General features: G+C 74.0%; 4 protein-coding genes across 4 annotated transcripts; all 4 read right to left on the bottom strand.

Moving 5' to 3' along the window:
- Positions 1 to 1,578: 1,578 nt before the first annotated feature.
- EIF4A1 (eukaryotic translation initiation factor 4A1) lies at positions 1,579 to 9,161 on the bottom strand. Its single transcript, XM_087777853.1, has 11 exons — positions 9,062 to 9,161; positions 8,472 to 8,520; positions 6,918 to 7,050; positions 6,113 to 6,252; positions 5,042 to 5,210; positions 3,555 to 3,659; positions 2,856 to 3,004; positions 2,239 to 2,376; positions 2,051 to 2,140; positions 1,896 to 1,975; positions 1,579 to 1,734 (listed from the first exon to the last, which is right to left on the bottom strand). The coding sequence occupies exons 1-11, from the start codon at positions 9,082 to 9,084 to the stop codon at positions 1,590 to 1,592; spliced, it is 1,221 nt and encodes a 406-aa protein (XP_087633979.1). The 5' UTR covers positions 9,085 to 9,161; the 3' UTR covers positions 1,579 to 1,589.
- Positions 9,162 to 9,964: 803 nt separating this feature from the next.
- On the bottom strand, positions 9,965 to 15,848 carry SENP3 (SUMO specific peptidase 3). The gene is made up of 11 exons (XM_087777889.1): positions 15,729 to 15,848; positions 14,507 to 15,132; positions 14,040 to 14,228; positions 13,841 to 13,952; positions 12,987 to 13,134; positions 12,479 to 12,526; positions 12,285 to 12,362; positions 12,045 to 12,182; positions 11,391 to 11,474; positions 10,898 to 10,948; positions 9,965 to 10,090 (listed from the first exon to the last, which is right to left on the bottom strand). Exons 2-11 carry the CDS (start codon positions 14,574 to 14,576, stop codon positions 9,980 to 9,982), a joined length of 1,029 nt encoding a protein of 342 aa, XP_087634015.1. The 5' UTR covers positions 14,577 to 15,132; positions 15,729 to 15,848; the 3' UTR covers positions 9,965 to 9,979.
- A 639-nt stretch (positions 15,849 to 16,487) lies between these two features.
- Positions 16,488 to 19,302, bottom strand: LOC148053005 (thialysine N-epsilon-acetyltransferase-like). Its single transcript, XM_087777900.1, has 6 exons — positions 19,197 to 19,302; positions 19,060 to 19,111; positions 18,537 to 18,608; positions 17,705 to 17,803; positions 17,066 to 17,106; positions 16,488 to 16,694 (listed from the first exon to the last, which is right to left on the bottom strand). The coding sequence occupies exons 1-6, from the start codon at positions 19,257 to 19,259 to the stop codon at positions 16,521 to 16,523; spliced, it is 501 nt and encodes a 166-aa protein (XP_087634026.1). The 5' UTR covers positions 19,260 to 19,302; the 3' UTR covers positions 16,488 to 16,520.
- Positions 19,303 to 19,712: 410 nt separating this feature from the next.
- On the bottom strand, positions 19,713 to 21,706 carry LOC148053004 (thialysine N-epsilon-acetyltransferase-like). The gene is made up of 5 exons (XM_087777780.1): positions 21,644 to 21,706; positions 21,316 to 21,508; positions 20,779 to 20,880; positions 20,267 to 20,307; positions 19,713 to 19,892 (listed from the first exon to the last, which is right to left on the bottom strand). The coding sequence occupies exons 1-5, from the start codon at positions 21,704 to 21,706 to the stop codon at positions 19,713 to 19,715; spliced, it is 579 nt and encodes a 192-aa protein (XP_087633906.1).
- Positions 21,707 to 21,811: the final 105 nt, after the last annotated feature.

The raw sequence follows: 21,811 nt of genomic DNA, 5'->3' as shown, positions 1-21,811 counted from the left end.
CGGGCGGTGCCGGCCGAGGTGCGCCTGGCCCTCACCCTCTGGCGCCTGGGGGCCTGCACCGAGTACCGGGCGGTGGAGCAGCAGTTCGGCGTCTCCCGCTCCACCGTCTGCAAGATCCTGCGCGACGTCTGCGAGGCCGTGGTGGCCATCCTGGCCCCCACCTACGCCGCCCCGCCGGCCGCCGCCGCCGGCTTCCCCCTGCCGCAGCTGGCCGGCGTCCTGGCCCGCCTCCGCGTCCCCATCCGCGCCCCGCCCGAGGACGCCGCCAGCTACAGCGACGGGCGGGGCTGGCACGCCGTGGTGCTGCAGGCCGCCGTCGACGCCCGCGGCTGCTTCTGGGACATCGAGGTGAGCCGGCCCGGCCTGGGCCTGCGCGGCTCCGCTCTCTACCGGCGGGCGCAGCGCGGGGGGCTCTGCCCCGCGCCCCCCGCCCAGCTCGGGGGGGTGACGGTCCCCGCCTACCTGCTGGGCCGCCCCGGCGACCCGCTGCTGCCCTGGCTGCTGCGCCCCTTCGGCGGGGCGGAGGCGGCGCGGCGGCGGGGGCGGCGGCGCTTCAACGCGGGGGCGGCGGCGGCGCGGGCGGCGGCCGCCGGGGCGCTGGGGCGGCTGCGGGGCCGCTGGCGCTGCCTGCAGAAGCGCAACGACACCGACCTGGCCTTCCTGCCCACGCTGCTGGCCGCCTGCTGCCTGCTGCACAACGTCTGCCAGGCCCGCGGCGACCCCTGCCCCCCGCGCTGGCTCGCCCCGCCCCCCGGGGAGCCCCTGGGGGGGGAGGGGGCCGAGGAGGAGGGGGAGGGGGAGGAGGAGGGGGCGGAGGGGGAGGAAGGCCGGGCGGCGGCGGCGGCGGCGCGGCGCATCCGGGAGGCCTTGGCGGCGGCGCTGCAGGGCTGAGGGGGCCCGGGCCCCTCCCCCCGCGGGAATAAAGGCGGGGCTGGAACGGAACTGAAACGGCCGCGTCTTGCCCCAAAATTGGGGGGGGGGGGGGGCGGGGCCCCATAGGTGGGTGTGTGCCCCACAGCAAGGGCTCTCTGCCCCATAGCAGGGGTCCCTGCCCCACAGTGGGGGCTCTCTGCCCCATAGCAGGGGTCCCTGCCCCACAGCGGGGGCTCTCTGCCCCATAGCAGGGGTCCCTGCCCCACAGCAAGGGCTCTCTGCCCCATAGCAGGGGTCCCTGCCCCACAGCAAGGGCTCTCTGCCCCATAGCAGGGGTCCCTGCCCCACAGCGGGGGCTCTGCCCCTCCCCCCACAACCAGCCGTCACTTTTTTTTTCCCAAAGTTGCTTTTATTCCAATAAATAAACGTTACAAAAGGGGGTGGGGGAGGGGGGCGGGGCAGCCCCGGACGCCTGGGTCCCCTCGGGGGGGGGGGGGGGAGGGGTGGTCCCACGAGACGCCCAGGTTCCCCCATGGGGGGAGGGGCCGGGAGGGATTTGTCACCCCCAAAACGTGACGTTTATTCAAAAGACCAAAAAAAAAACCCCGAGAAAAATAAAAAAAAAAAAAAAAAAAAAGGGTGGGGGAGGGGTGTGGGGAGCCCCCCCCGCGCGTCCAGGGGGCGGGGTGGGGGAGGGGCGCGCCCCTCCTCCCCCCTCAGATGAGGTCGGCGACGTTGAGCGGCATCTCCTCAATGGCCGTGTTGTAGAAGGTCTCGATGTCCCGCAGCGTCCGTTTGTCCTCCTCCGTCACCATGTTGATGGCCACGCCCTTGCGGCCGAACCGCCCGCCCCGCCCGATCCTGGGGGGAGGGGCGGCGTCGGAACCCGCCTTTCCCCTCCCCCACACCAGGCTGACCCTCCCCCTCCCCCCCTCCTCCCAAGGCCGCCCTCCTGCGTCCCCCCCCCCCCCAGGCCTCTGGGTGGGCGGGGTCGCCCCTCCCCCTCCGCCCCTCCCCCTCACCGGTGGATGTAGTTCTCGCGGTTGGTGGGCAGGTCGTAGTTGATGACGAGCGACACTTGCTGGACGTCGATCCCGCGAGCCTGGGGGGGGAGGGGAGGGGTCAGGGGTGGGGGAGAGGGGGCGGGGGCGCTGCCCGGGTCCCCTCCCCCGCTCACCAGCAGGTCGGTGGTGATGAGGACGCGGCTGGAGCCGGAGCGGAATTCCCTCATGATGACGTCACGCTCCTTCTGGTCCATGTCGCCGTGCTGGGGGAGGGGCAGAGGGGTGGGGGAGGGGTCAGCCGCGGTTGGGGGTGGGGGGGGTGGGAACCCAGCCGCCGGCCCCTCCCCCGCCCGGGCCCCACCATGGCGGAGACGGTGAAGTCGCGGGCGTGCATCTTCTCCGTCAGCCAGTCCACCTTGCGGCGGGTGTTGATGAAGATGACGGCCTGGGTGATGGTCAGCGTCTCGTACAGGTCGCAGAGCGTGTCCAGCTTCCACTCCTGGGGGGGCGGAGCCACGGCCTGACCCACGGCGCCCCGCAGGCACGCCCCGCTGCCCCACCCCCCCCCCGGCCCCACGGCGACAGCGCCCGCCCCACAGCTGCCCCCCTCAGTGCTCGGATCTGCCCCACATCACCCCACGGCGACAGCGCCCGCCCCACAGCTGCCCCCTCAGTGCTCGGATCTGCCCCACATCACCCCACGGCGACAGCGCCCGCCCCACAGCTGCCCCCTCAGTGCTCGGATCTCCCCCCCCCCCCACCCCCAGCGCCTCCCCTCCCCCCCCCCCCCGGTGCCCGTGTCCCCCCCCGCTCAGGGACCGGCCCCACATCGCGGGGGCGGCCCATGGTTCTGGGGGGGGGTGGGGGATCGCTATGGCATGGGGTCACTGCGGGGGGGCCACGGGGCGCCCCACAAATCCATGGGCCATGCCGGGGGGGGAGGGGAAGAGACTGCCCCGACCCCCGCCCCGCCCCCACCTCCCGCTCCACGTTGATGTAGAACTGGCGGATCCCCTCCAGCGTCAGCTCCTCCTTCTTCACCAGGATCCGGATCGGCTCCCGCATGAATTTCTTGGTCACCTCCAGCACGTCCAGGGGCATCGTGGCCGACAGCAGCACCACCTGGGGGGCGGGGGTCAGCCGGGACCCCCCGCACCCCCCCGGGACCCCCAACAGCCCCCCAACAGCCCCCCGGGACCCCCAACGCCTCCCCCCCAGATCCCCCTCCCGCAGCCAGGCAGCACCAAACCGGAGTGGGGCAGGATAAAGGGGGGGGGGGGGGGGGGGGGGGTCAGGGACCCCCAAATTGTCCCTGGGGGCTCAGCGCCCCCCATCAAGTATTGGGGACCCCCCGAGCCCCCCATAACCGCCCCCGCTGCTCCCCCAGGCCCCTCCCAAGACCCCAGAAACCCCCTGGGGGGGCCCCAAATCCCCCTGGGAGGCCCCCAACCCCCCGTGGGACCCCCCAAACCCCCCTGGGAGGCCCCCAACCCCCCCCCACCAGAACCCCCCCCCCCCCCCACGCGCCGGCCCCCGCGGCCCAGCCCGGGGAGGGGGAGGGGGCCGGCCTGGGGGGGGAGGGGAGCGTGGCCCCCCCCGGGAGGGGGCAGGGCCGTGGGGCGCCGTGGGGGCCGCCCCCCCTCCCCCCCCGGGCCCCCCGTGTCCCCCCCCCCTGCGTGTTCCCCCTCAGCTTCTGGAAGATGTCGTAGATTTGGTCCTTGAAGCCGCGGCTCAGCATCTCGTCAGCCTCGTCCAGCACGAACATCTTGATGAACTTGGGGGCTGGGGGGGCGGGGGGGGGTCGGGGGGGCCCCGGGGGGGCCCCGGGGGGGGTCCCGGGGGTCCCCACCCCCCTCCCCCGCCGCCCTCAGCCCTGGCAGTGATCAGCCCCCGCGGGGCCGGTGGCAGCGGCCGCGCAGGACGCGGGGCCGGGACCCCCCCCCGCGGGGTCAGGTGACACGCACGGGGTCATCAGCGGGCGGCCGGGGGACGGACGGACCCCCCCGGGGACAGACAGAGCCCCCCCCCAGGACAGACAGACTCCCCCCCCGCCCCCCTGTTCCCTGTGGGGGCACTTGGGGGGGGACATCTGGGGTCCCATGGGGACACCGGGGGCATTTGGGGACACCGGGGGCAGGGGGCCACACTTGGGGGGCACAGGGGGGCCCCTGGGGGGCATTTGGAGACCCCCCCGGGGGGCGTTTGGGGACATTGGGGGGACCCCCGGGGGCCACACGGCGACGCTCGGAGGCGGCTGCGGTGACGTCTGGGGTCACTTGGGGCCACCAGGTCCACGTGAGGACGCGGGGGGGGCATTTGGGGACACGGAGGGGACGTCTGGGGACACGGAGGGGAGATCGGGGCCACATGGCGACGCTCGAGGGGGGTTGGGGACGTTGGGGGACGTTTTGGGGTGTTTAGGGGCTGCCGGGGGGGCGTTTGGGGATTTCTGGGGACATTTGTGGGAGTTTGGGGACACCTGGAGGTGGTGGGGGGCTGGGGGGTGGTTTGGGGACAGTGGGGGGGGGGGGGCGGGGGGTCTGGGGCTGTTGGGGGACATTTTGGGGACATTTGGGGACAAGGTGGCACACGGGGGGGGGGGTCACCTGGGGCCAGAGACCCTCGGGAGCAGATTTGGGGGAGATTTGGGGTGTTTAGGGACCCTTGGGGACACCGAGGTGACACGCGGGGCCAAACGCAGATGGGGGCAGATTTGGGGGAGATTTGGGGCCGTTTGGGGACCCTCGGGGTGCTGGGGGGGGGGTGGGGGGGTGGGACCCCTGGGGCCCTTTGGCGCCATTTTGGGGCTGTTTGGCACCATTTTGGGGCCGTTTGGCGCCACAAGGGGCCATTTTTGGGGACATTGGGGGTGTTTTGGGGCTGTTGGGGGCCATTTTGGGCTGTTTTGAGGCTGTTTCAGGCCGTTGGGGGCCATTTTAGGCCATTGGGGGCCATTTTGGGGCCATTTCGCGCCATTTTGGGGGCCATTTTGGGCTGTTTGGCGCCATTTTGGGGCTGTTGGGGGCCATCGGGGGCTGTTTTGGGGCCATTTTGGCTGCGTTGGGGGCTGTTTTGGGGCGTTTCAGGCTGTTTGGCGCCATTTTGAGGCTGTTTGGGGCCGTTTTGGGGCCGTTTGGGGCCGTTTTGGGGCGCTGGGGACTCACAGAGGTAGCGGCGGTTGAGCATGTCGAAGACGCGGCCGGGGGTGCCGACGATGATGTGCGGCGCCTCCAGCTGCAGCTTCTGGACCTCGGCGCGGACGTTGGTGCCGCCGATGCAGGCGTGGCAGGAGGCGCCCATGTAATCCCCCAGCGCCATCACCACCTTCTGGATCTGCCGCAATGACGTCAGCGCGACGTCAGCGCCGCCAAACGCCCACGTGCCCGCAGCCGCCCCCCAACACCCCAAAAAGCCCCTGGATTCCCCAGAGAGCACCCTATAGATCCCCAGAGACCCTATAGATCCCAGACCCTACAGATCCCCAGAGACCCTACAGATCCCCCGCAGACCCTATAGATACCCGGAGACCCTACAGATCCCCAGAGACCCTACAGATCCCCCCCACAGACCCTATAGATCCCCCACAGACCCTATAGGTCCCCTGGAGACCCTATAGATGCCCTCAGAGATCCTACAGATGCCCCAGAGACCCTATAGACACGCTTTGGGCACCCTACAGCCACCCCAAGGACCCTATAGGTGCCTCAAAGACCCGACTGGGACCCTACAGATGCTCCAGAGCCCCCTGGGGTCACACTATGGCCACCCTATAGGTGCCCCAAAGCTGCCATAAGCACTCTCTAGATCCTATAGCTGCCCCAAGGACCCACCCAGAGCCCCCCGGGACCCTATGGACACCCCAGAGCCCCCCTGGAGACACCCCAAAGACCCTACAGATGCTTTAAGGACCCCCTAGAGCAGCGTATGGCCACCCCCGTAGGCCCTATAGGCACCCCAGAGCCCCTGGGATCCTATAGGTGCCCAGAGCCCTTACACAGCCCCTACAGCAGCCCCCCCTCCTATAGCGGCCCCCCCCACCCCGCAGCCCCTGTGCCCCAGGCATGAACCAGCAGCGGCCACTGGGTCGTACTGGGATGAACTGGGAGCGGCCGCTCTGCCCCCACCGGATTTGGGATCGGCACCACGGGCGGCACCGCCCTGCCCAGGCGGCGGGGGCTGCTCCAGACCGGTCCATACTGGTCCGTACTGGTCCACACTGGTCTGTGCGGGGGTACCTGCTGGGCGAGCTCCCGGGTGGGCGCCAGCACCAGCGCCTGGGTGGCCTTGAGGTCGAGCTCGATCTGCTGCAGGATGGAGATGGCGAAGGTGGCCGTCTTCCCCGTCCCCGACTGCGCCTGCGCGATGACGTCGTAGCCTGGGGGGCGTGGGGGGGTCAGGGGGGGCCCAGGGGCTACAGGAGGACTCTGGGGGGGCTGTGGGGCACTTATGGGGGGCCCTGGGGGAGCAGTGGGGCATTTACGGGGGCCCTGGGGGGGTATAGAAGGGCCATGGGGGGCTGTGGGGCACCTATGGGGTCCCAGGAGCTATGGGGGGGCTGTGGGGCAGTTATGGGGGCCCTGGGGGGTATAGAAGGGCTATGGGGGGCCCTGGGACTATGGGGGGGCTATGGGGGTCCCAGGAGCTATGGGGGGGCTATAAGGGCGCAGTTGTGGGGTTCTGGGGCACTTATAGGGGCCCCCCCTGAACTATGGGGCGCTTATGGGGGTCCGCAGGGCTACGGGGGGTCCATAGGGCCGCAGGGGGGCTGACGGGGCAGAGCCAGGAGCCTGCGGCCCCAGCTCCAAGCGGGATGGCGGGAGCCGTGGGGCAGCTGTGGGGCTCTGTGGGGCAGCCGTGGGGCTCTGTGGGGCGCCATGGGGCAGCCGTGGGGCAGTACCCTTGATGCAGGGCAGGATGGCGGGTCTGTGGGGCAGGGTGTGTTAGCTGTGGGGGGCTCTGGGGCGCCGTGGGGCGCTATGGGGCAGCCGTGGGGCGCCGTGGGGCTCTGTGGGGCGCTATGGGGCAGCCGTGGGGCAGTACCCTTGATGCAGGGCAGGATGGCGCGCTGCTGGATGGCCGAGGGCTTCTCGAAGCCGTAGGCGTAGATCCCCCGCAGCAGCGCCTCCGACAGGTTCATCTCGTCGAAGCTGTCCACCACCTCGTGCCAGTTGCTCTGCGGGGCGGCCAGTGCTCCCAGTGACCCCCAGTTCCCTCCCAGTGACCCCCAGTTCCCCTCAGCAACCCCTAATCCCCTCCCAGTTCCCCCCCGTCCCCCCCAGTGACCCCCAGTTCCCCTCAGCAACCCCTAATTCCCTCCCAGTTCCCCCCGGTTCCCTCCCAGTTCCCCCTGATTCCCTCCCAGTTCCCCCTGGTTCCCTCCCAGTAACCCCCAGTTCCCCTCAGTAACCCCTTAATTCCCTCCCAGTTCCCCCCCAGTGACCCCCAGTTCCCCCTGGTTCCCTCCCAGTAACCCCCAGTCCCCCCAGTAACCCCTAATTCCCTCCCAGTTCCCCCCAGTCCCCCCCGTGCCCCAGAACAGCCTCTTTCTCCCCAGCCCCGCCCCCCCAGTCCATCCCAGTTGCTCCCAGTCCCACCACCCCCAAAACAGCCCAGTCCATCCCAGTACGGCTCAACCACCCCCCGCCAGGCCCTGCCCCCCTCCCAATACATCCCAGTATGTCTCTAACCCCCCCAATAATGCCCTGCCCCCTTCCCAGTTCACCCCAGTCCCTCCCAGTCTGGCTTTAACCCCTCCCAGTCCCCCTCAGAGACACCCTGACTCCCTCCAGTCAGGCCCTGTCCTGCTCCCAGTCCATCCCAGTTCCTCCAGCAAGGCCCCACTCCCCTCCCAGTCCATCCTAGTCTGGTTCTAGCCCCTCTCAGTCTCCCCAGCAATGTTCTGTGACACCCCCCCCCAGTTCATCCCAGTCCCCCCAGTAAGGCCCCAGTCCCTCCCAGCATGGTTTTAACACCTCTCAGTCCCTTTCAAAGAGATCCTGGCCCCTTCCAGTCCCTCCCAGTCTGGCTCTGACCCCTCCCAGTCCCCCCAGTCAGGCCCTGCTCCCCTCCCAGTCCCTCCCAGTGCGGCTCTGACCCCTCCCAGACCCTCCCAGTCTGGCTCTAGACCCTCCCAGTCTGGCTCTGACTCCTCCCGTCCCTCCCAGTCTGGCTCTGACCCCTGCCAGTCCCCCCAGTCAGGTCCTGCTCCTCTCCCAGTCCCTCCCAGTCTGGCTGTAGACCCTCTCCAGTCCCCCCAGTCAGGCCCTGTGCCTCCCCCAGCCCTCCCAGTCAGGCCCCAGTCCCTCCCAGTCTGGCTCTGACCCCTCCCAGTCCCCCCAGTCAGGCCCCACTCTCCTCCCAGTCCCTCCCAGTCTGGCTGTAGACCCTCTCCAGTCCCCCCAGTCAGGCCCTGTACCCCTCCCAATTCATCCCAGTCCCCCCAGTCAGGCCCCGCTCCCCTCCCAGTCTGGCTCTGCCCCCCCCAGTCTGGCTCCGACCCCTCCCAGTCGCCCCAGTCAGGCCCTACTCCCCTCCCAGTCCCTCCCAGTCAGGCCCTGCTCCCCTCCCAGTCCCTCCCAGTCGCCCCGCCCTCACCTCGATGACGCCATCCGGCTCCATCCCCTCGGGGCCGCTGTCGCGGGGGCTGACGGGAGGCGGCCGCGGTCACCCCTGACCCCGCTTCCGCCGCCACTCACCCCGAAGTGGAACACTCCCCCCCCCCCGCCGCCATCCGCGCGCTCCTCCACGTGGTGACGCCGGAAGTTTCCCCCCCCTCCCCCCCCACCCGCGCGCGCAGCCAATGGGAGCGCCGGGCGGCGGGTGACGTCAGCGCCGCGTGCCCGGGGGAGAGCGGGGACAATGGGCGCGCGCGCGCGCGCGGCGCCTCCCACGTGGTTGATGGGGGGGGGGGGAGGGAGGAGGAAAAGAACCGAAAACCGGTACCGGGGGGGGGGGGGAACCGGTACCGGAGGGGAGAACCGGCATCGGGGGGTGGGGAACCGGTACCGGAGGGGGGAAACCGGTACCGGAGGGGGAAACCGGTACCGCAGGGTCCCGGGAGCTGGGGGGAAGGGCCGAGACCCGCGCGGGGCCCCCCCGGGGCTGCCCTCCCCCCCCCCCGGTGCCCCCCGCCCCCCGGTCTCCCCTCCCCCCCGGTGCCCCCTCCCGGTGCCCCCCCCCCGCACCGGCTCTCCTGACTCGCTGACATCCTCGGCGGCCTCAGCAGGCCCCGCCCGCCCGCGCGCGCCTTTATAGCCCGCGCCCGGCCCCGCCCCCGCCGCCACCCCATTGGCCGCCGCCCCGAGGCCACGCCCCCGCGCCCCGCCGGCGCCAACGCGCCCGCGCCGCCATTGGCCGGGGAGGGGCCCGAGCGGGGGGGGGGCGGGGCCGGGGAGGGCGGAAAGGGCGGGGCGCGGCGGCACCAGGTGGGCGGGCACGCGGGGGGGGGGGGGAGCGTACGGGGAGTCCTTTGTGTGCGCGCGCGCGCCCCTCCCCCCCCCGTATCCCCCCCCCCACCCCCCCCAACGTCCCCCGCCCTCCCGTCCCCTCCCCCAAATGCCCCCACGGCCCCCGGAACGTCCCCTGTCCCCCGCCCCCCGTGTCCCCCCCAAATCCCCCCGTGTCCCCCGACCCCCCACACGTCCCCCAATGTCCCCTGTCCCCCGCTCCCCCGACCCCCCGTGTCCCCCCCGTGTCCCCCCCATCCCCCGTGTCCCCCCAAATCCCCCCGTGCCCCCATCCTCAACTCCCCTGACCCCCCGTCCCCCCCAATGCCCCCCCCGTGTCCCCCCAACGTCCCCCTCCAATGCCCCCATGTCCCCCCCAAGCCCCCACCGCGTTCCCCCCGTCCCCTCACCCCCGTGTCCCCCCCGTGTCCCCCCCGTGTCCCCCCCCATCCCCAACGTCCCCTCCCAATCCCCCCATCCCCCCCCCCGTGTCCCCACCCTCCCCACGCCCCCGACGCCAGCTCCAAACTCCCCCGTTTATTCCGGCCTCGGCTCCGCCCGTACAAAACCCCCGGCAGGGGGTGGGGGGGGTGGGGGCAGGGGCGATGCCCCCCGCGCCCCCCCCCGTCCCCGCGCCCCCCCCGTCCCCGCGCCCCCTCAGAGCGCCAGCTTGCAGTGGCAGAGCTCCTTGTACATCAGGCGCCGCAGCTGGGGCATGTCCTGCTGCGTGAAGCTGAACGGCCGCCCCCGCGCCAGGAACGTGCAGGACTGGGGGGGGGGGGGGGGGGGGGGGCCACAGCCCCCAGCCCCCACCCCCGCCCTGGGGACCCCGGCCCCCCCACCCCCCCACCCCAGGTCCCCAACTCCTTCCCCGCCCCCCGGGGCGCTGGGACCCCAGTGCCCCCCCCCGGGACCCCCATCTCCCCCTGATGCCCCCAGCCCCCCCAGGGTCACATTCCCCCCCCCCCCCAGGACCCCCTGACCCCCCCATCTCCCCCTGATGCCCCCAGCCCCCCCAGGGTCACATTCCCCCCCCCAGGACCCCCTGACCCCCCCCATCTCCCCCTGACCCCCCATCTCCCCCTGATGCCCCAGCCCCCCCCAGGGTCACATTCCCCCCCCCCAGGACCCCCTGACCCCCCCACATGTCCCCCTGTAGCCCCCTGATGCCCCCAGCCCCCCCAGGGTCACATTCCCCCCCCCCCATCTCCCCCTGACCCCCCATCTCCCCCTGATGCCCCAGCCCCCCCAGGGTCACATTCCCCCCCAGGGCCCTCCTGACCCCTCCATGTCCCCCTGTAGCCCCTTGACCCCCCAGGGTCCCATACCCCCCCAGGGACCCCCCCGATGTCCCCCTCCACCCCCCGACCCCCTCTGGCCCCCCCAGGTCCCCAGTCCCCCCCCCCCTCCCAGGTCGCTGGGATCCCCCCTGTCCCCCTCAGGATCCCCTGCCCCCCTCAAAACCTTCTGCTCCCCCAAGTGTCCCCCCACGTCCCCCCCGCTGCCCCTCCCCGGGGGTCCCACCCCCCCATGCCCCACCCCCGAGGCCCCGCCCCCCGAGGCCCCGCCCCTCACCTGCAGCACGAAGGCCCCGCAGTCGCTGTCGTTGTTCTGGCGGGCAACGTTCTGGGGGGGGGGGGGAGGTGAGGGACCCCGGCACCGGGGGTGCGGGGGGGTCTGGGGGAACCCCGGCACTGGGGGGGGGTGGAGGGGTCCGGGGGGATCAGGGGGACCCCAGCATCTGGGGGGATCGGGGGGGACCCAGGGGTCTGGGGGGGATGGGGGGTGCAGGGGTCATAGAGGGGGACTCCGTCGTCCAAGGGGGATTGGGGGACCCTGGGGTCCTGGGGAGGGGATGGGGGGACCCCAGCATCTGGGGGGCAGGAGGGATTGGGGGGGACCCAGGGATCGGGGGGGGCATCAGGGGGTCTGGGGGGGACCCAGAGGTCCAGGGGGGCTGGGGGGATCAGGGGGGACCCCGGGCTCTGGGGGGATCAGGGGGCTCCGGGGGGCACCTAGGGGTCCAGGGGGGCTGGGGGGGACCCCCGGGGGACGGGGGGGCTCTCACCATCTTGAAGGCCCCCCGCCAGCCCTCCCGGAAGTCGGGCCGCTCCTTCTTGTCGGCCTCGGCCTGCAGGTACCGGCAGATGTGCTGCCGCGGGGGTGGGGGGGGTCAGCGGGGGGGGCGGGGCCTGGGGAGGCCACACCCACTCCCGACAGGCCACGCCCCTGGGAGGAGCCAGGCCACGCCCTCAGGCAGGCTGCTGCTCTAAACACCCCCCCCAAGCCTTTGCCCATGGTGGGGCACAGGCTCCGCCCCCTGGGCCGGGAAGCTCCACCCCTGAGCCAGGAGACTCCACCCCTAGAGAGGCTCCACCCACCAGGGAAGAGGCTCCGCCCCAGAAAGGTTCCACCCCTAGAGAGGCCCCCGCCCACCAGGGAAGAGGCCCCCGCCCACCAGGGAAGAGGCCCCCGCCCACCAGGGAAGAGGCCCCCGCCCACCAGGGAAGAGGCCCCCGCCCACCAGGGAAGAGGCCCCCGCCCACCACCAGAGCCAAGCTCCGCCCCCTAAGCCAAGCTCCGCCCCCATGACCACCCTCACCCCCACCCTCTCACATGGCCCCACCCCCTCTGTCCCTCTCACCCCCGGGGGGCCACGGGGGGGGGGGGTGGCCCATCGGCCCCGCCCCCCCGCGGCCCCGCCCCCCGCGGCCCCGCCCACCTTGGGGCAGCGGCGGTTGAGGGTGCGCTGGGAGTCGAAGTAGGTGATGCGGCGGCGGGCGACGTCGACGGCCACCAGGGACCAGTGCACCTCCAGGTGGATGGGGATCAGCAGCAGCTCCTTCCCGAAGATGTCCACCTGCGGGGGGGGGGGGGGCGGGGTCAGCGCCGGCCACGCCCACCGGGACACGCCCTCCCCCTCCTCCTCCCACCACGCCCCTTGAAAAGGCCCCGCCCTCACGTTCTTGGTCCAGCGCTGCACCCCCTCGTAGCCGCGCGTCCGCAGTTTGTCGTAGAAGAAGCTGTTGAAGAAGTGGACCTGGGGGGAGGGGGGGAGGCGGGGCGTGGGGGAGGGGCTCTGGGACCCCTCCCTGGCCCCTCCCCCTCCCCCGCGTGGGGGGCGGGGCTCTGGGACCCTCCCCGCCCCTCCCCCACCTTGTCAGGCACGGCGTCCATCACCAGGTCCCCGTACATGTTCATCACCTGGGGGGGGGGGGCGCCGGGGGGGCGCCCGGCGCCCCCCCCCCCCCCCCCCACTGACCCCCAAATCCCCCTGCCCCCTCCCTGCACCCCCCGGGACCCCCCCACCCCTCCCTGGGGCCCCCCATTGGACCCCAGAGCCCCCGAACCCCCCAAACCCCCCTGGGGCCCCCAAAAGCCCCCTGGGGCCACCCCAACCCCCCCGACCCCCCAAACCCCTCCCATTCCCCCCAGTGTCCCCCATCAGCCCCTTCCTGCCCCTACATCCCCCCCCAAGCCCCCCAAATTCCCCTGGAGACCCCCAAAAGCCCCCTGGGGCCACCCCAAACCCCCCCCAACCCCCCCCCATTCCCCCCAGTGTCCCCCATCCACCCCCCGTACCCTGCCGACATCCCCCTCACCAGCCGCCCAAGACCCCCGGGGACCCCCCCAAGACCCCCGGGGACCCCCCCCAAGCCCCCACCTGGTCGTTGAGCCAGTTGGGGCCGTAGAGGGTCTGGAGGTCGTCCATGGTGAGGACGTGGCGCTTGTAGCTGACGCGGAAGCTGCGCAGCAGCGCGTTCCCGGGGAGCCGCTGGTACGACTGCATCAGCTGCTGCACCGAGCCCCGCCTGCGCGGCAGCCTCAGCGGGGGCCCCCGAACCGGCCCCCCCCAACCCCCCCCCGGCCCCCGAGCCCCCGGGGCCCTGGGACCCCCCAAACCCCAGGGTCCCCCCCCCAAAGCCCGACCCCCTCTGCTGCACCCAGCCCCGCCTGCACGGCAGCCGCAGGGGGGCCCCCAAACCGGCCCCCCAACCCCCCCAAACCCCCCCGGGGCCCTGGGATCCCCCCAAACCCCAGGGGACCCCCCAGCCCCAAGCCCCCCGCTGCACCGAGCCCCCCCTGCGTGGCAGCCTCAGGGGGGCCCCCAAACCCCCCCGGAGCCTTGGGACCCCCCCAAACCCCAGGGGACCCCCCCAGCTACACCAAAGTCCTCTCCTGTCTGGTTTGGGGGGTCCCAGGCACTCAGTGCCCCCTCAGGGCACCCCAAAACCCCCAGACACCCCCCCGAGACCCCAAACACCCCCAGGACCCCCCAGCACCCCCCAGCACCCCTCCATCAGCCTCGGCTCCACCTGGGAGGAACCCAGGGGTCCGGGGCCCCCCCAAACCCCCAGGACCCCCCAGCCACCCCCAACTCCCAGAACTCCCCCGGGACCCCCCCCTCCAAGCCCCCTTGACCCCCCCACAACCCTTTGGGGAGGGGGAGCCCAGGCATCCAACCCCCCGCCCCCCACCCCCGGGGCTCCCCCAAATGCCCCCCCGGCCCCCCCCCACCTTTGGGGGGTGCTGAACTCCTGCTGGAAGATGTCCTCCAGCTTCTCCACCACCTCGTCGGCGCTGACGGGAATGAGGCTGCCGTAGGCCCGCAGGAACTCGTCCAGGATGCCTGCGGGGCAGCGGCGTTCACTCTGGCCCCTACTGACGGCCGCCTCCCCCCAACCACCCCAGCGCCCCCCCCCCCCCCCCCACTCACTCTGGACGCAGGTGACGTGCTCCTCGCGCAGGGGGCTGGCTTGGGCCCCGCCCCGGGCGGGGCCGTCAGGGCGGGGTCCCCCCTCAGCCCCGCCCGCCACGCTGCAGACGTTGCTGATGAGGATGGCGGCTTCGGCGCTGCCGGGGGGGCTGGGGGGGGCCCCCGTCCCGAAACCGTTGGGGAGGGGTCCTGGGGGGGGGGGGGGGGGCACAAAGGGGCCCGGGGGGACCCCAAAAGTGGAGCCCCCCCCCCCAAACTGGGGGCCCTGTGTGCCCCCCCCAGCAGGACAGGGCCTCCCAAAAGGGCCTGGGGGGGCCCCATGACCTTACCCCCCGCCACGAGCCCCCCATGAGGATTTGGGCCCCCCCCCAGGAGATCTGGGGCCCCCCGATGCGACCCTCCCCGAGGGACGTGGTGGCTGGGACACCCCCCCAAGGATTTGGGGTCCCCCCGCCCCCCCCACTCACCTGCGTCCCCACCGAGCCCCGGGGGGGCCCCCAGGAGCCCCCCGACCCCGGGGTCCCCCCCCAGCTCCATCTCCCCGAAGGGGGGAGCGGCGAGCGGGGGGGGGGGGGGGGGGCGAGGAGAAGGGGGCGGCAGCGCCTCAGGGGGGGGCGGGGGCAGCGCCGGGGGGGCCCCCCCCCCGCTCCTCCTCGTCCGGGGAGAGCGGGGGGGGGGGTCTGCGGCGGGGGCCCCCCCTCCGCCGCGCCCCCCGCTTCCAGGGGAAGGCCCAGGCCCCCCCCTTGGCGTAGAGCAGCATCCGCAGCGCCCGCAGCGCCCGCAGCCGGCGCCGGGGGGGGCCCCGCCGGCGGGGGGGGCCCAGGGCAGCGCCCCGGGGGGGCCCCCACTTCGGAGGGACCCAGCGCCGCCCCCCCCCGGGGCCCCCTTCTTCCTCTTCGTCTTCCTCCTCTTCGTCCGACGCGACCGGGGGGGCCCAGGGCGGGGGCGGGGGGCGGCGGGCGGCGGCGGGGGGTGGGGGCGGGGGCGGCGGGGGCCCCCCACGGGGGGTCGCGGCGGGGGGACCCTCCCGCGGCCCCCCGGCCCCCCCCCACAGCTGCCGGGCCGCCAGCGCCTCCTTCATGGCTCCGAGCGCCTGCGGGGCCGGGGGGGGGCCGTCACCCCGTACCCCAAAACCCCCCGAGCCCCCAAAACCCCGTCACCCCCCCCAAATCCCCATCACCCCCCCCAAATCCTTGTCCTCCCCCCAAATCCCCATCAGCCCCCCCAAGACCCCTCTCACCCCCCCAATTTCCCCCGTTACCCCCCAGACCCCTTATCCCCCCCCCCAGGACCCGCCACTGCCCCCCTCGCCCCCCCAAGCCCCCGTTACCCCCCCCAGGCGCCTCGGTACCCCCCAAAAGCCCCGTTACCCCCCAAAATCCTCGTCATCCCCCCCAAAATCCCCTGCCCCCCCCCCCCGGGCCCACCACTGCCCCCGGAGCCCCCCAAAACCCCGTTATCCCCCCCCGAGGCCCCCTTACCCCCACAACACCCTTGTTATCACCCCAAAAATCCCCGTCACCCCCCCAGACCCCGCCGCTGCCCCCCCCGCGCCCCCCAAACCCCCGTTACCCCTCCCCGGGCCCCCGTTACCGCCCCCCGGGGCTCCCCCCGGCGCCGGCCGCCCCCTCGGAGCCCGCATCGAGGCCCCCCCGGTGCCGGGGGGGGGGTCCCCGGGTCCCCGCTCACCCCCGGGAGCGCGGCGGCCTCTCTCGGGCTCCCTCCGCCGCCGCCTCCCCGCGGCCGCCGGCGCCGCCCGATGGCGTCATCACGGCGCGCCGCGCCCGCGCCGGGGGGCGGAGCCAACGCGTGGGCGTGTCCCCTCCCGACAAAGCCCCGCCCTCCCGCCGAAGCCCCGCCCCGCGGCCGCCATGGAGACGGCAGCCCCGGGTGGGGAGGGGCGTGGAGCCGCAAGGGATCACGGGATACATCCCCCCTCCGCGCAAGGGCTCACGGGATACAGCCCCCCTCGCGGCGCTGCATGAATCACGTGACACGCAATGGGGGTCCGGGCTTTACTGGGGGGGGGGTGGCCCGGACGCCGCGGATCCGGATCCCGAGCTCCATGGCCGCCCCCCCCCCCCCCCCAAACCTGCGCGGGGCAAAGGTCCCCCTTCCCAGCATGCACGGGGGCGGGGGGGGGGGACCCAGGCTTTCGGGACCCCCCCCAAAGGGGAACCCCCACATCTGGGAACCCCCCAAAACGGGACCCACGCATCTGGGACCCCCCCCCCCCCCCCAAAATGAGACCCAGGTGTTTGGGGACCCCCCAAAAGGGGACCCAGGCATCCAGGACCCACCCCCCCCAAGGGACCCCCCCCCATCTGGGGACCCCTCAGCCCCCCAAAAGGGGACCCAGGTGTTTGGGACCCCCTCCCAAAGGGGACCCCCCCATCTGGGGACCCCCCAAAGGGGTCCCAGCCCCCCCCAGTAAAGCCCAGCAGCAGCAGCGGTGGCACCAGTTTATTCCGGGGGTCCCGGTCAGTGGCGGGGGGCGGCGAGGGCGGCCATGGCGGGGGTGGGGACGTGCCAGAGGGCCCAGCCCTCGCCCGCGGTGACGTCGGTGGCCCCCAGGTGGGTGAGGAGCCCCCAGGGCCCCCCCGCGCCCCCCGGCACCAGCACCCGCAGCTGGGAGCAGCCCTGGGCCAGGGCCACCTGCGGGCACCCGCCGCGGGTCACGGGGGGACGCGTCCAGGGGACCCCCCCCGAACCCCCGCTACCCCCCAAAATCCCCAGTACCGCCCCCAAATCCCCCAGTACCCCCCCAAATCCCCCAGTACCCTCCCAGTACCCCCCAAAATCCCCCGTTACCCCCCCAGACTCCTGTTACCCCCCTCAGGCACCCTGTACCCCCCAAAATCCCCCGTTACCCCCTCCAGTACCCCCCAGACCCCCCAGTACCCCCCAAAATTCCCCCGTTACCCGCCCAGACCCCCCCGGTACCCCCCAAAATCCCCATTACCCCCCAAAATGCCCCGTTCCCCCTGTCCCACCCCCCGGGACCCCCAGCGCCGGGGCTCTGTCACCTTGGCCGCGCTCTGCACCAGCGCCCGCCCGACGCCTCGGCCTGGAGAGGGGGACGAGGGGGGTGCTATGGGGTGCTATGGGGTCCCTGTGGGTGCTATGGGGCTCCTAAGGGGTGCTATGGGGTCCCTGTGGGGCTCTGTGGGGTGCTATGGGGCTTGGGGGGGGTTCTGTGGGTGCTGTGGGGTCCCTGTGGGGCTCTGTGGGGCTCAGGGTGGCCCCTATGGGGTGCTGTGGGGTCCTTATGGGACTCAGGGTGTCCCCAAGGGGTCCCTACGGGGCTCTGTGGGTGCTATGGGGGCTCTGTGGGGTGCTATGGGGTCCTTATGGCTTGCTGTGGGGTCCCTGTGGGGCTCTGTGGGGTGCTATGGGGCTTGGGGGGGGTTCTGTGGGTGCTATGGGGTCCCTGAGGGGTGCTATGGGGTCCCTATGGGGCTCAGGGTGTCCCTGAGGGGTCCCTACGGGGCTCTGTGGGTGCTATGGGGCTCAGGGGGGTGCTATGGGGTCCCCGTGGGGCTCAGGGGGTCCCTGGAGGTGCAATAGGGTCCCTATGGGTGCTATGGGGCTCGGTAGGGTTTGGGGGGCCCTGGGGGGCTCTGGGGGGGTCATGGGGGGCCCGGGGGGTCTGGGGGTGCCCGTACCCCGGTGGGGGGGGGCCACGTACAGCTCCTCCCCGCAGAGCACCCGCCCCGTCCAGGTGCAGAAGGAGACGTGGTGGAACAGGAGCCCCACGGCGCGGCCTGCGGGTGGGGGGTCACCCCGGCCCCCCCCCGCCCCCCCGGGACCCCCCCAGACCCCCTGGGGCCCCCCGGGACCCCCACGGCCCCCCCAGACCCCCCAGACCCCCTGGGGTCACCCCGCGCCCCACCGGCCCCCCAGAACCCCCGGGGCCCCCTGGGACCCCGAGACCCCCTGGGGTCACCCCGGCCCCCCGGGACCCCCTCAGACACCCCAGACCCCCCGGGACCCCCACGGCCCCCCCAGACCCCCCAGACCCCCTGGGGTCACCCCGCGCCCCACCGGCCCCCAGAACCCCCGGGGCCCCCTGGGACCCCCGAGACCCCCTGGGGTCACCCCAGCCCCCCGGGACCCCCTCAGACACCCCAGACCCCCCGGGACCCCCACGGCCCCCCCACACCCCCCAGACCCCCTGGGGTCACCCCGCGCCCCACCGGCCCCCCCAGACCCCCGGGGCCCCCGCGGCCCCCAGACCCCCTGGGGCCCCCAGGACCCCTTGGGGTCACCCCACGCCCCCCGGCCCCCCCCAGACCCCCAAATACCCCTGAGGTCCCCCCAGCCCCCCTGCGCCCCCCAATATCCTCAGACCCCCCAAACCAGGGCCCCCAGCCCCCCCCGGAGGGGCCCCTTTCCCCCCCGGGGACCCCAACACCCCCGGCGTCCCCACCCATTGCCCCACCCCCACCCCTGGGGACCCCCAACACCCCCCGGGGCCCCCCAAATCCCCCCCGTTACCCTCCTGCCCGGCCGCTTCGGCCACCAAACACCCGAACTTGGGGCGCGGCCCAAACCCCGCGGCCAGGAGCCCTGGGGGAGGGGGGGTCACCCAACGCCGGGGTCCCCCCGAGCCCCCCGCGACCCCCTGGGACCCCCCGGCCCCCCCCCGTGAATCCCCTTGAGCCCCCTGGGACCCCCTGTGACCCCCCGACCCCATGGGGCCCCCCGACCCCCCCGTGACCCCCTGTGACCCCCCTGACCCCGTGGGGCCCCCCGACCCCCTGTGACCCCCTGTGACCCCCTGACCCCGTGGGGCCCCCGACCCCCTGTGACCCCCTGTGACCCCCCCGGCCCCCTGGGGCCCCCTGTGACCCCCTGACCCCCCGTGAAGCCCCTGTGACCCCCTGTGACCCTGTGTGACCCCACATGACCCCCCCGGACACCCGGATCCCCCCCTGACCCCCCGTGACCCCCTTGACCCTCTGTGACCCCCCCGGACACCTCGGTGCCCCCTGACCCCCCCGTGACCCCGTGACCCCACCCCGGGCCGTGGTCCTCACGCTCTCCTGGTCCCCCAACATCGCCGCCGCCTCCTGGACAGGGGAGGGGGGGGTCAAAAAGAGGGGGGACACCCCCCCCTCCCCCGCTCCCCTCCCCCCCCGACGCCTGGGTCCTCACCGCGATGAGGCGCGTGACGTCACGCACGTGCCGCCGGTCCCAGGCGCGCACGAGGTAACCCATGGCAGCGCGAAGCCTCGCGGCGGCGGCGCGGCCCCTTTAAGAGCCGCCGAGGGGGCGGGGCTTTCTCGGTGCGGTCTGACCACGACCCCACGCCTCCCTGGCCACGCCCCCCTGCCCTCGCCTGACCCCGGGGGGTCCCGGGTCGCTGCGTCCAGTCACGCGGGGGGGGGGGCACAAAGGTCGGGGGGGGGGCGGTCACGTGATGGGATGCCTGGGACACCCCCCCCCCCCGAACTCCTGGGACCCCCACCCCACCCTCGGGTGCCCCCCCGAACCCCCACCCTTAGGTACCCCCTCCTTGGGTGCCCCCCCACCCCTGGACCCCTCCCATGGGTCCCCTCCCCCCCCTTGGGTGCCCCTCCCCCCCGGCGCCCCTCCCCCTCACTCCTGGCTCCGTTTCACTCTTTTATTCGCCATCGCCCCCCGCCCCGGGGGGGGGTGGGGTGACCCCCCCTACCCCCTCACCCCTCCCCCCCCGCCAGCCGGCGCGTGACGCCCCCCCGCAGCGCAGCAGCCGCCAGCCCCGCCCCCCGGCATCCCCTCCCCCCCCAGCGCCCGCAGCGCGCGCCAGGGGCCGCCCCCCGGCCCCCCCACGTGCATCCGCAGCTCGCGGCACCCCCGGGCCCAGGCCGCCTGCGGGGGAGGGGAGGGGGGTCAGCGCCCGCCGACCCCCCCCCCCCCCCCACCCCCCGGGACCCCCGGGACCCCCCTCCGGGACCCCTCCCCCTCCCGGGACCCCTCGTGCCCCCCAGCCCCCCCCGGGACCCCGGGACCCCCGCACCCCCAAAACTGTTCACAGGACCCCCCCGCCCCCCACCGTCCCCCAAAACCCCTTCCCCTCCCCCAAGACCCCCCCCAAATCCCCTCCCAAAGCCCCTTGGGCCCCCCCAAGGCCCCCCGCCCCCCCGGGACCCCCAAAACCCCCGAGACCCCCCCGGGACCCCCCTGCCCCCCAACCCCCCCCCGGGCCTCCCCCAGGGACCCCCCCGGACGCCCCCGCCCCCCACCTGCGCAGCCGCCTCCATCAGCCGCCGGCCCAGCTTGAGCCCTGGGGGGGAGGGGATGAGACCCCGACCCCTGTGACCCCCCGACCCCCGTGACCCCTTGTGACCCCCCTGACCCCCCCGACCCCTGTGACCCCCCCGACCTCCTGTGACCCCCTGGCCCTTGTGACCCCCCTGACCCCCCCGGCTCCCCCGACCCCCTGTGACCCCCCCGCACACCTGGGTCCCCCCCCCTTGGTGCCCCCCCCCCCACCCCGGGACCCCCCTTTGCCCCCACCCCTGGGTCCCCCCTCCCCCCTCTTGGGGCCCCTCCCAGCCCCCCCCCCCACCCCTGAGTGCCCCCCATTTGCCCCCCCAGACGCCCCCCCCCCAGGTGCCCCCCCACCCCTGGGTGCCCCATCCCCCCCTCTTGGGGCCCCCCCCACCCCTGGGTGCCCCCATTTGCCCCCCCCGATCCCCCCAGGTGCCCCCCCACCCCCAGGCCCCCCCGGGTGCCCCCCCCCGTCGCCCCCCACCCCGCCATGGCGGCCGCACGTAGAGGTTGTCCAGGTAGAGGCCGGGCCCCGTCCGGGCGCTGAAGGTGTCGACGGAGAGGACGTAGCCCAGCAGCGCCCGGCCTGCGCGGGCGAGCCCTCGTGCGAGCCCTCGTGCGAGCCCTCGTGCGAGCCCGCGTGCGAGACCCCCACCACCCTCGTGCAAGCGCTTGTGCAACCCCTGCCGCAACCGCCCCCCGTGCACGTCCCCTTGCAAACCCTGCTGCAAACCCTCGTGCAAACCCTCGTGCAAACCCTCGTGCAACCCCCCAAACCTTGTGTAAACCCCCCCCGCCGCCCTTGTGCAAGCCCTCGTGCAAGACCCCCCCCGTGCAAACCCTCCTGCTCTTCCTTGTGCAAACCCTGGTGCAAATCCGCCGTGCAAACCTCATGCAACCCCCTGCCAACCCTCCCCCCATGCAACCCCTGGTGCACCCCCCCCCACTTGTGCAAACCCTTGTGCACCCCCTGTGCAAAACCCTCGTGCAAACCCTCGTGCAAGCCCCGCCCCCCCCGCACCGTCACTCGCCACCTCCCCGGGCGGCCGCTCGGCCACGAAGCACTCGAAGAGGGGGGGGGTCGCCCCGAAACCGGCCTCCAGCAGCACTGGGGGGGGGGAGGGGTGAGAGGGTGGACCCCTGACCCCCCCACCCCCCCACCCCCCCTCCCCCCCCGTACCCCTCTCGGCCCTCGTCACCTCCCCCCGGGGCACCTTGTGCAGGGCGGGGGTTTCCCAAGGGGGGGGGGTGAGGGCCCGGACCCCTGGGGCCCCCCCAGACCCCTGGGGCCCCCCGAAATGGGGGTCCCGGACCCCTGGGGCCCCCCGAAATGGGCCCCCCCCCCTCACCCTGACCATCGTCATGATCTCCCCGATGTCCTGGGGGCGACAGGGTCGGACCCTCCCCCACATGGTCCCGGTCTCCCCCTCCCCCCCCACAGCACCCGCCTTTATGGGGGGGCCCAGGCGTCCGGGCCCCTCCCCCACCCGGCCCCTCCCCCACCCGGGAGCGGCCAC

The sequence above is a fragment of the Nipponia nippon genome, unplaced genomic scaffold, assembly GCF_047370975.1.
Source record: "Nipponia nippon isolate SJK-2023a ecotype South Korea unplaced genomic scaffold, ASM4737097v1 scaffold_41, whole genome shotgun sequence".
Lineage (NCBI taxonomy): Eukaryota > Metazoa > Chordata > Aves > Pelecaniformes > Threskiornithidae > Nipponia > Nipponia nippon.
The sequence above is the reverse complement of the archived record's forward strand: the minus strand, read 5'-3'. Positions and strand labels throughout refer to the sequence as shown.

Excerpts from the sequence above, each read along its gene's own strand:
- LOC148053005 (XM_087777900.1), bottom strand. The coding sequence starts at position 19,259 with ATGGGTTACCTCGTGCGCGCCTGGGACCGGCGGCACGTGCGTGACGTC. Across the intron at positions 19,112-19,196 it reads ACGTCACGCGCCTCATCGCG|GAGGCGGCGGCGATGTTGGG; the intron begins GTGAGGACCCAG and ends TCCCCTGTCCAG. Across the intron at positions 18,609-19,059 it reads CGTGAGGACCACGGCCCGGG|GGCTCCTGGCCGCGGGGTTT; the intron begins GTGGGGTCACGG and ends CCCCTCCCCCAG.
- SENP3 (XM_087777889.1), bottom strand. The coding sequence starts at position 14,576 with ATGGAGCTGGGGGGGGACCCCGGGGTCGGGGGGCTCCTGGGGGCCCCC. Across the intron at positions 11,475-12,044 it reads TCAACCGCCGCTGCCCCAAG|CACATCTGCCGGTACCTGCA; the intron begins GTGGGCGGGGCC and ends CCCCCGCGGCAG. Across the intron at positions 10,949-11,390 it reads GGCGGGGGGCCTTCAAGATG|AACGTTGCCCGCCAGAACAA; the intron begins GTGAGAGCCCCC and ends CCCCCCCCCCAG.
- LOC148053004 (XM_087777780.1), bottom strand. The coding sequence starts at position 21,706 with ATGTGGGGGAGGGTCCGACCCTGTCGCCCCCAGGACATCGGGGAGATC. Across the intron at positions 20,308-20,778 it reads CGTGCGGCCGCCATGGCGGG|GGCTCAAGCTGGGCCGGCGG; the intron begins GTGGGGGGCGAC and ends CCTCCCCCCCAG. Across the intron at positions 19,893-20,266 it reads TGATGGAGGCGGCTGCGCAG|GCGGCCTGGGCCCGGGGGTG; the intron begins GTGGGGGGCGGG and ends CCTCCCCCGCAG.
- EIF4A1 (XM_087777853.1), bottom strand. The coding sequence starts at position 9,084 with ATGTCAGCGAGTCAGGAGAGCCG. Across the intron at positions 7,051-8,471 it reads AGCCGGATGGCGTCATCGAG|AGCAACTGGCACGAGGTGGT; the intron begins GTGAGGGCGGGG and ends GCCGCCCCGCAG. Across the intron at positions 3,005-3,554 it reads CCAGAAGCTGAGGGGGAACA|CCCAGGTGGTGCTGCTGTCG; the intron begins CGCAGGGGGGGG and ends TGACCCCCGCCC.